The following is a 10344-nucleotide window of genomic DNA, read 5'->3' as shown; positions in this document are numbered from 1 at the left end:
CTTTCTACCAATATTTTCCCAGTGGGTAACTAACTTAATATTTACCCGTTTCTCCACGTTCTTCATTGTTTTTCCAAATGCAGCGTTATTCATAAGTTTGAAAAAATCTTTTTCAAACTTATTTTCAGCGTTATTACGCTTTGCTGTATTTAGATCAATGTAGGTTTTCAACCAGGGAGATTGGTTAAAGGATAAAATGCGATGAATTTTTGGCAAGTTTCAGACCATGGTTCAGCGCTTGCTGTAAATTTTGATAATGAATTACATATCTAACTTTAGAATTAAAATTGGGTATTAATTTGAAACTTTAGATCCCTCTGGTTGAACAGACTCTGGGCAAAAGGGTAATTCATTGTGCAAATCATGTAAATACTCGGGATACTCTAAATCGACTTCAAAAACATAACCTATATTAGAATTTTTATCGATATTCATAAAATTTAAGTTTGAAATTTCTTCTTCTGTTAGCCACGTAAAGTTACCTGTTGGTAGATATTGTGACATGGCTGCTCCATATAAATTGGTAGCATCCAAGTACATAATGTAGGAAGTAGGTTTGGAAGCGTCGTATATAGACATAAATTTATTATTCGCGATAGCTTTTCTAACACTACATTGACTGACACCGCCGCGAATCCCGTGTTTAAAGAAATGTATCATGTCTAGATCTGTCAATAATTCCAGCTCGATAGATGTAGTTTTTAAAGCTGCGTCAAAGGACAGAGATGGTGCGGTGAAGTATTGACAAGGATCTAGACCGTATGTTTGTAGACACACCTCTCTAAAATTCTCAAAAACATCAGTTAATAATAGTACGTCGGATTTTAAATATATATCTGAATATTCGCTTAAAAAAGTTTGACATTTAAATAAATTCCATACGTTCAATGCACGCTCGTAATCTCCTTGTTTGATGGCTTCTTTTCTAAGTTTGTTATAGAAGCCATCAATGGGTGGAAGCTTGGTATCGTCTAATTTGGAAAAGGAATCTACGTACGACTATGGGAAAACACCCTTCATACGAATAACCTTAAATTCTTCTTCGTTAGGGAAAAACTTCCTAACCTCGCGACACTGCTGTGATGTTAAATTTTGACTTAGTTTATCTAGACTTGATGCCATGAAACGGAAACTATCCAAAAATCTTAATTTTAAAAATATCTTTTGTTGTCGCTTTTCCTGGCCGTCATCATCATCCCCCACCATAATATATTTTGTAAAAGAAATATATCTTTCTTTGTTTTGGGGAATGACGTCCAATCGTTCTTCCTCCACAGCCAATTCTTTTATAAAAAGATGGCTGTCAAAATTTGACATGTTGTGGAAGAACACAGGAATAAAATTAGGTACTTTAAAATTTAGGTTACAAACAGAGTGAGTCGCACCTCGATAATTTCCTGTTAGATGACAGTGGTCCCTTACTCTTTCATCTTCTACATTAAAAGGAGATTCACAAATATGACAATGTGTCATCTGATAAAACTCAGCCTCTTGTACGCTACTGAGAGGAGACATGGATACAATATCTTTCATAAATCGATTGTAGATTGATTTACAACCAGTCTCTAACCAATCTATGAAAACTTTATGTGCATCAGGTCCTCTAAAAGTCTTGAAAATCGACTGAGAATTATCAAAATCGCATTTAATGTAATAGGCAAAAGAATAAGGAACGTGTTGGTGTGTTTTCACCGTATAGGAAATTTCAGGATCCAACTCGTTTTGCTCTGTTTGTATAGGTTCCAAAATAGTTTCAAAATCAGCTTATACAACAAAAGGTACTTTTAATTTTCGTTCGAAATTCGTAAATTTAAGGATATTCTCGGGAATATTTTCACCATATTTATTTTTCTTTAAATTATCCGAAGGAGTTTCAACTACAACGTGACCACAATCGTATTTTTGATGATTTTCTAATTTAATATCTGAAGAAAAATAAACCAAGCAACCATCGCATAAGAATTTTGAATGTTGTTTGCCTGAAAGTTGTTTGGAGATTAGGCGAGACATATTTCTTATTAAACAATAATGATTATTGCCAGAATCATCACTGATTAATAACAAATTCACATGTCTATCTGTCTTATGAGATCTAGTAAAATACAAAGGACCAACAACTTCAATAATATTCCTATCATGTTTATAACCTTTCTCGAGTCCATAAACATTAATAGAAATATTATTGAGTTGTTCGAATTTTGGCAACTGTTTCAAAGATATCGGAAAATCTATACCTGTCACATCCAATTCCTGCTCAAATGGATGATAATTCTGGACTCGGTTGGCGTTCTGAGTTCGGGGAACTGGGTGAAAGGCGGCTAAAACCGACCATACAAAACATTTCTGGTCAGTGTTTTGTATGTTCAATACAGCTTTTTTCGCTTCTATTTCCTTCGGTAATGGTATGTAAGATGAGGCTTTTAGTGGGTTGATTTTATTTACCCTTACATCTACGTGAAGGAGTTGCTGGAGAGTCCAACCTAATGTACATGAAAAAATAATTAGTATGGTGAAAAACAGAAAAAATATATACTTAAGTAGGCATTGGGCCACCTTAGACCAAGGTCAGCCCCGATTTTCTCCCTAAATTTAGGGAAATTTTACCGTCCATAGTGCCCCACCCTATGTAAACTTATAACATAGCGTATATGTAATTTCCCTAAATCTACTGAATTTTAGATTTGGCAACGTCGCATATCGCCGAGCGCCCGGCAACACCGCATCTGTCAAGCGCCAGCGCCATCTACCGCGTAATATCCCTAACCATATCGGACAGCGCCACCTACCGTGTAATAGACCAACGTCACCTAGCGGGTAGCGCAGCGCCATCTATCGAATCTATCTTAAGTTATATGACAAACGCCATCTATCATGTAATATCCTAACGACAAACACCAAACGCCATCTATCGTGTAATATCCTGCACCACCTATCGGGTAGCGCGACACCAAACACCATCTATCATGTAGAAAGGTCACCTAGTGGGTAGCGCAGCGTCACACGGCCGATGCTGAAAATAAAAAAAGTCCTGGAACTTGCCGGGTTTGAACCGACGACTTCTCGATTAGGAATCCTGCGGGTTAACCAACGGAGCATGTTCGCTTTTAAAATTATTTGTATTAGATGTCTATATGTAAGAGATTACCTGGCGCAACCGCTTTGGGGGTTTAAAGCTGTCTCAAAGGTATAGATCACCTGACGAATGAGGATGTCATTCAAGTCAAATACCATACAACACCAACACTCGCCCCATGCCTTATACCTGGGCCCCATTAATATTTATTAAAATAAAAAAATATATTAGCGCATTCACCATTTTAACAAGACTTCAAAAATAAAAAATAGACTAAAAATATTGTTTACTTACCACGATAACTATTTAAGATGTTTAGGATGCAGCAGCAGCAGCAGCGTAAGGTAAGTACAGGTAGAATTTAAATCAGGTAAACATCGGAACAAGGTTGAAATATATATAATGCAAAAACACGGGCAGTCAAACGCCCTATAAATTTATTAGCTTAGTTAGTTAGAAAAAACAACCTATTTTGGATACAAATTGTTAAATCAAAAGATATAAAAATCTATCATCTGTCAAATGTCAAACGGTCGCGCGCCAAAACCAACTGGGTGCGGCGGCGGCGCCTTTTGTACGCACGCACGCGAGGTACAGGAAAAATTTAAAAAGAATGCAAAACATACCCAATACCAAACACCCTATAAATTTATTAGCTTATAAAACATCCTAGTTTCGATACAATCAAAAGATATAAAAAATATGCTTTTTAATGTAAAATCTGGGCAAGGTTGAAATATATATAATGCAAAACTACAAAAACCCACATGCCTACCGAATAATATAGCGCACATAATGAGGGAATGAAAAAGACACATTTAAAAGCTTCAAAAAATAGGTACTCACCGGGGTTTATTGTTAATATCCACCTAACACACACATACACCTTTCTTCGATACCACATTTAAGTCTTTTCCACCAACCGCTAAAACACCCGTAAAGTTCTAATACCGTAAATAAACTGAAAAACAATGATCGAACGCCTGAGGTTTGCGATTTAGATTTGTTGAGACTTGTTGTTGGTAACGTCATCGGCTGCGGCGTCGGCGGTGTGAATCAGCTGAAGGAAATGGCGATTAAAATACTACCATTTAAATATAGTATTTTCTTATCGCAAACAGAAAAATGTTTATAGTTACAGAGTGTATTAAAAATAATAATAATTAAAAAGGGTCGAAAAGGTAATTAGAATTACACAATATTGCGTAACATTACACCATACCTTTACCGTTCTACCTCTGCACACGTCACTACAGCTGTCAAGGTATAAAAAGGACGACACACCCAACCCAAATCAGTTCTCTTCGAGATATTGCAGGTGTCACATCGTAGTACCAGCAGCGGATAACTTAACCTCAAAAATGGAAAAGTTTATTGTGATTAAAGATTCAGTGAAAAAAGTTCCTCGTTTCGGTCTTACCGGACGTAAGACGGAATTTAAAATAAAACCAGTGCCCAATGGTGAAGATCCTATTAAATGGACGAAGGGGGCCATAGAAGATATTTTGAAGAAAGGGGTCGAGGGCGTAGCCCCAAGTGATCAAGTGGGCATAAATTTCTGTTCCAAAGACTTTACAAGGGGCGATGGATGGATCAATTTCAAACCGGCCAGCGGTGTAACTTTCGACGATGTGTGGAAAATGATATCGGGTATTTATCAATCGAATAGTACGGGCCTAAATACCGAGACTTTCTGCCTCGACTTCGCGCGAGACATCACCGGGTATTATTACCCCGGCGAGGATGTAAGTCTTTTCGAGATATTGTTATTATAGATTTAAATATGGTCGTTTTTTACAGTTCGCCTACATTTTGTCGCCTCAACCGGCTCCAGGGCCCTGTCCCCCGCAGCCCCTGGAGCAACTCTGGGCCGACCAGGTGGGGGAGGTATTTATGACCATATGGGCGGACACCACAGATAAGGTGGTGTATGTGTATTACACCACCGCCCAAGAAGAAAATATAGACGTATAGTAAAAAAATAATTTGAATAAAGAGATATAAAAATATTGAGATGTTTTCTTTTACATAACCCACCTATAATTTTTATTTCAGAAAAAAAAATACAAAGTTTTAAAAATACCGTTTATTTAAAAGCCTAGCAGTGAGAGTTAAAATATTTATTTCTAAGAGGCAAACAATATAAAATATGAATATAAAACAAAAATTTTAAAAAAAATAATATTTATATATATATACGCCGAGAGAGAACAAAATTTTATCATGTTGCTAGGATAATAATACAAAATTAAAGCCAAGTACAAAAAATTTAAAGTTTTACTAAAATTAGTCATTTAAGTTGAAAGTTTTAATCTTACAAAATTTGGATATAAAAATGTTACTATGGTGAGTCAAACATAGTTTCGGAACATAATAATGAACTTGTATTTTCCAAAATATAAATGTGTGCTCTCAATGATTCTTCACAAAAACAAAAAAAGCGTTTACAGCTGAAACAATACTGCGTACTCTCTGGCCAGGCTTTAATACTTCTGAAGCAAAAAAGTCTGATGTAGAGTAGGTTTAAAAAATAAATAAAAAACTTACCACTGTCCCCAATCCTCTACAATCTCCAGCAGCGGGGTTGAAACTTTGTATTTTTCCACGTATTTATACCCCCGACACACGAGGGCCTTTTGTTTAGGGTAGAGACCCTCAATAGTTTCAGGCGATAACGTCATACGTTTGGGAAGGTAGACTACCTGCCCACTCTTCAAATATACCTTAGTTTGGCGGCCGTAGGGGCCGTCAATAGTAACGATGTCGTCTACTGGATAGAGGACATCAACAACCATATCGTTGGGGTTTAGTTTCTTTTCTAACTTCAACCCCGACTCTACTAATACGGTATTTTCTTGCTGTTGTGATGCAGCCATCTTATTACCCTCACTACTAGGCTTCTAAAAAATAACGGGGTAGAGCACGTAAACAACACCAAGCACTACTTTCGAAAGAATATGCCTTTACGAAAAAATTAACTCCTTTTATAGTTAAAAACCCCCTTACAACCAATCAACGAACGCCAACCGCTAACCAGTTCGCGCCAAAAAAATATCAACCAATAGCGTACGACGCTACATATTTTTTCTATAATTAACAACCAATCAGTATGGTCCAGTAAACGTCATACCTATTGCAAAAATCATTATGGTTTTGTGTGCCTATCTGGTAAGTCGATATTACAATATTAATATTTTTTGTATAGAAATTTTGCCACTAAATAAAAAAACGAGAAACAATTTTAAAATATTTATTTAGGAACTATTAAAATAATAATACATTTGTAGATATTACACTGTATTTTGATTTATAATTTTATTTAACAATACTTTTAGTTTTTCTAATAAGCTAATGTTTGGACAAGATATTCCAAAGAAATCCAAGTTAAGTTTACCGGTTGCTTTTAAACTATTGGAAAATTCGTCATAACCGTAATAATATCCGTTATAAAGAAAATAAGTTATACCATTAGTGTACCGAAGTACCGAATCTATTTTACTAGGTACACCCGTAAAGTGTTCTGTTATCAGTGCGGTACTTTTCGGTAAAAAGCGGCAATCATCAATTTCACTAAACATATTATTGTCGAAAAACCAGTACGTTTTACCGCGGTACGAATTGAGAGCGCCCCGTATGGTTGAATAATTAGGCATAATAACATTAAAATGATCACGCCTAAGCAACCTAAACGAGCCGTATTCGAAAATATAAATCATACTTTCAGTGAATAATACAATATCGTTGTTTGGTTTTTGATAAATACCCGCAATTTTTTCAAAAGATGTAGGTAAAAAATTTAACCAATTAGTTATTAAAAGCGGTGTATCTTGAATTTCTTTAGTGCTTAAATTTAACAGCCACACGTACTTTTTATAAAACAAATAGAGTTTATTGTTTACAATTAGAAACGAAGTATTTGACATTTTTGAATTTAAATCACATAATTTTGGAGTTTTTAAATTGATTTCTTGTGTGGGTGGTGGCGGTGATGTAGTCGTCGTCGTCGTCGTTGTCGTTGTCGTAGTCGACGCCCTTGTTGTTGTTGTTGTTTCCACCCTCTGTTTATAACCATATAATTCTTGAATTGCTAATATATCGTCCTGCGACAGTTTCGTTATGTTTTCATACGATAAAGCCATGGCCATTATAGAGTTATAATTTGCAGAATGCGCAATACCAAGGGCGTGGCCTATTTCATGCGTTAAAACTCTCAAAAGACTTAGAGAACCTTGCGGGATTGGTTCCTCATCCAAATACCAGTTTCTTCTCTTTGCTATGTGAACTTCCTCGGTCGTAGACATTAAAGTAGGGAAATATGCGTGCCCTAACACTGGCTCGTATACATGAAAAGGGCACAGCCTATTAATTCTTTGGAACGTATGGTTTGCCTCCGTAAATGAAATCACTATATTTACAGAAATATTTTTTTTCGAGTACGGGTTGACATACTCAAACTGCAAATTGCTATTGGCAGACCACATTTCGAAAGCCTGCCTCGTTATTCCTACATATTTTTGTCTATGCGGTAGATATGAGGTTGGAGGGTAAATTTTCCACTTTAAATTATTAGTATTCCATTTGCCTTGTTTGCTATTGCGAAGCGTATAGTAATTATCAGAAGTACCACACCAATAATTCCGTATAAAAGAAACGGTTTGGGGGTTCAATGTTCCATCCTCTGGCAGATTATATATAGCTTGAAATTCGCTTAAACCCTCAGCTAATGATTCTAGGTTCTGGACGTCTGCTGATTCGTTATTATGAAAATAACCGTGAAATCGTAAGAAAGTCTGGGCTTCTTCTTGTGTTAGCTCCTTACCACTTGCAGGGTGAATAAGCACAACAACCGCTGCCACTATCGCTAAAATAACGTACATGTTGTTCAGACAAGATCAGACTGTCAACTGAATGTAAGTAGCTTGTTAACCACCATATATACGTTTAGGGCTTATATACCACTTCTAAACGCTCAAGCTCCCTTAATATCTTGAAAATATCCTCTTTTTTTCCTTGGGTCTGATCCAGTACATATAGTCTATCAACCAGTTCATTAATGTCGTCGTATTCCAGAGGAGAGTTATTGCTTACTCGTTGTTCATTTATGTAATCGTATTCAGGAGAAGATTTTTCATCGTCATTGTCGTTTAATAGTTGTTCGTCTGTACCAGGAGGAGGAGAGTTTTCATCGCTCATAATAAGTTTTCTTTTGCATAAGTTTGTGCTCTTTCTGATTGGTGGAAATAATTTAGAAATAATATTTACATATTTCCAGCTTTTGCTTGAAGTAATATGTCTATCGTGATTAAACTGGTGCCTATGTGCGTTTGTTAGTAACAGTATAAACTTATAATTCTCTAGATCTACCACAGAGTACTCAGCAGGTTGGGTTTGAGTAAGAAGATTCAATAGTCCACTCGTCAGTTCAAATTTTTCATCTTTAATAGCTAGATATCCATCATCTTGTACTTTAACTGGTTCGTTGCCGATAAGCAGACGTTTGTTCACTCTCCTAATACCAAATACATTGTGGTTTGGTATATTCAAGAGTTTTAGTCTACGTTGTTGTTGTTGCTCCATAACTGATAACGTATTAATGATGCTTTACATAAGAAAATATACGGTTTTATTACCCAACCGCAACACTAACGCAACGCTAACCCAAAGCAAACAAACAAACACGAAACCCAGACGCAGGCGCAAAGCGCCTAACACCTAACAGCAACGCAACGCCTAAACCCACAGCAACCCACACTAAACCCCAACGGGCAACCCGGCATAGAGTGCCCACTTAAAACAGGCCTGTTACCCACACACAACACCGCTGGGGAACAGACCTGTTTGGGCCCGAGCGAACGTGCCCCTGTTGACGCCGTTCATTCATTCCGCTTAAACCAGACCTGTTGGGAGAAGTGAACGCGCGATAGGAGACCGGTTCGTTTTTCTCCGCTTGAAACAGCCCTGTTGACCGTTATGTTAGTTTTTTTTGTTTTTTTTTCATCCGGTTTGAAGAACTGCCCTGTTGGACCTGTTGGGAACCGCCCTGTTGGATCCGATGGACCCGATAGAGCGGTTTTGGCCGCCAGAAAAAGGTTAATTAATTAAAAAAAAAAAAAAAAAAAAATTAGGAAATTATTTTAAATGTATTTTTTTTTTTTTTTGATTATTTTTTCCATCAAAAAAATATATTGTTTGAATAAATTTTTAACGGATGCTCACTGGATAATTTAACAGAAAATATAGTATGAAGAAACTTAATATATATTTTACATAAAATTATTTTGGTAATTAAAAAAAAAAAAAAAAAAAAAAATATAGAAACGTATTATAAAAATGAATATGGTGTAAAAGCATATACGCATGTTGAGAAATATCACAACCTGCGGGCTCGTTTTAACGGGCGATAAATATTTATATTAATGATTAAATTGTGTGTGGGGCTTATCCTACATCCGACATGTGGGCGAGCGAATTAAATATATCCAGAAATTTTTTGCTGTATCTCCCTCTAGCGGATGGCTTTGGTTTTTGAAAGGAAATGATGATGATTCTACCCACTAATGGTTTTTGCAATAGGTATGACGTGTTTTTTGGATCCGGCCAGGCGTGTGGGTTAAAACTAAGAAAATTTAATATAGTTATAAATACGAAGGGAAAAAATAAAGGTTTAAATTGTAAAGAATTCTTATTGGATAAATATATTATTCAAAGTAGTGATTTAACATTTGTTAGTATATAAAGACAACTACGAGTAATAAAAAGTTTGTTTAGTTTATAAATATTTACTAGACATAACCGTCCTGTATATTATCATTTTTTTTTTTTTTTTTTTTATTTAAATATATTTATCAATACCAATATGTTAAAGTGTTAACTTAGGTAACAACTATAAAAAAAATTATTTATATAACATGTAATGTTATTATTTTTTGTCATAAATTGTATGTTAATATAACAACTGTTTTACTTACTCGTAAGTTTAATACTAACAAGTAGTTTTAATCACTACTGTTGTTGTATTAATATATTATTAATCAATAAATGAGGAAATCGTTATCAATTAAACCCTTTATCTATTTCTTTTTTTGCACCTCGTATTTATAAACCTATATTAAATTTTCTTAGTTTAAAAACCCACACGCTGACCGGATCCCAAAAACACGTCAATAAACTATTGCAAAAACCATTAGTGGGTAGAATCATCATCATTTCCTTTCAAAAACCACAACATCCGCTAGATACAGCAAAAATTTCTGATATTATTTATCGCCTCG

The 10344-nt window shown here is 35.5% G+C and overlaps 4 protein-coding genes across 4 annotated transcripts; 1 reads left to right on the top strand and 3 right to left on the bottom strand.

Moving 5' to 3' along the window:
- The first annotated feature begins 210 nt into the window (after positions 1-210).
- LOC115885258 lies at positions 211-5176 on the top strand. Its single transcript, XM_030904106.1, has 2 exons — positions 211-4818; positions 4874-5176. Exons 1-2 carry the CDS (start codon positions 4435-4437, stop codon positions 5045-5047), a joined length of 558 nt encoding a protein of 185 aa, XP_030759966.1. The 5' UTR covers positions 211-4434; the 3' UTR covers positions 5048-5176.
- Positions 295-2611, bottom strand: LOC115885288. Its single transcript, XM_030904147.1, has 6 exons — positions 2605-2611; positions 1783-2480; positions 1066-1623; positions 883-999; positions 483-789; positions 295-407 (listed from the first exon to the last, which is right to left on the bottom strand). The coding sequence occupies exons 1-6, from the start codon at positions 2609-2611 to the stop codon at positions 295-297; spliced, it is 1800 nt and encodes a 599-aa protein (XP_030760007.1).
- A 101-nt stretch (positions 5177-5277) lies between the features above and the next one.
- LOC115885257 lies at positions 5278-6300 on the bottom strand. The gene is made up of 2 exons (XM_030904105.1): positions 5621-6300; positions 5278-5565 (listed from the first exon to the last, which is right to left on the bottom strand). Coding segments are annotated over exons 1-2 (330 nt in total). The 5' UTR covers positions 5950-6300; the 3' UTR covers positions 5278-5564.
- Positions 6301-6363: 63 nt separating this feature from the next.
- LOC115885287 (neutrophil collagenase-like) lies at positions 6364-7955 on the bottom strand. Its single transcript, XM_030904146.1, has one exon. The coding sequence runs from the start codon at positions 7948-7950 to the stop codon at positions 6364-6366; it is 1587 nt and encodes a 528-aa protein (XP_030760006.1). The 5' UTR covers positions 7951-7955.
- Positions 7956-10344: the final 2389 nt, after the last annotated feature.

The sequence above is a fragment of the Sitophilus oryzae genome, unplaced genomic scaffold (genome assembly GCF_002938485.1).
Source record: "Sitophilus oryzae breed Bouriz unplaced genomic scaffold, Soryzae_2.0 scaffold_379_pilon_pilon, whole genome shotgun sequence".
Taxonomy (NCBI): domain Eukaryota; kingdom Metazoa; phylum Arthropoda; class Insecta; order Coleoptera; family Curculionidae; genus Sitophilus; species Sitophilus oryzae.
Note: the sequence above shows the minus strand (reverse complement) of the source record. Positions and strands in the feature narration are given on the sequence as shown.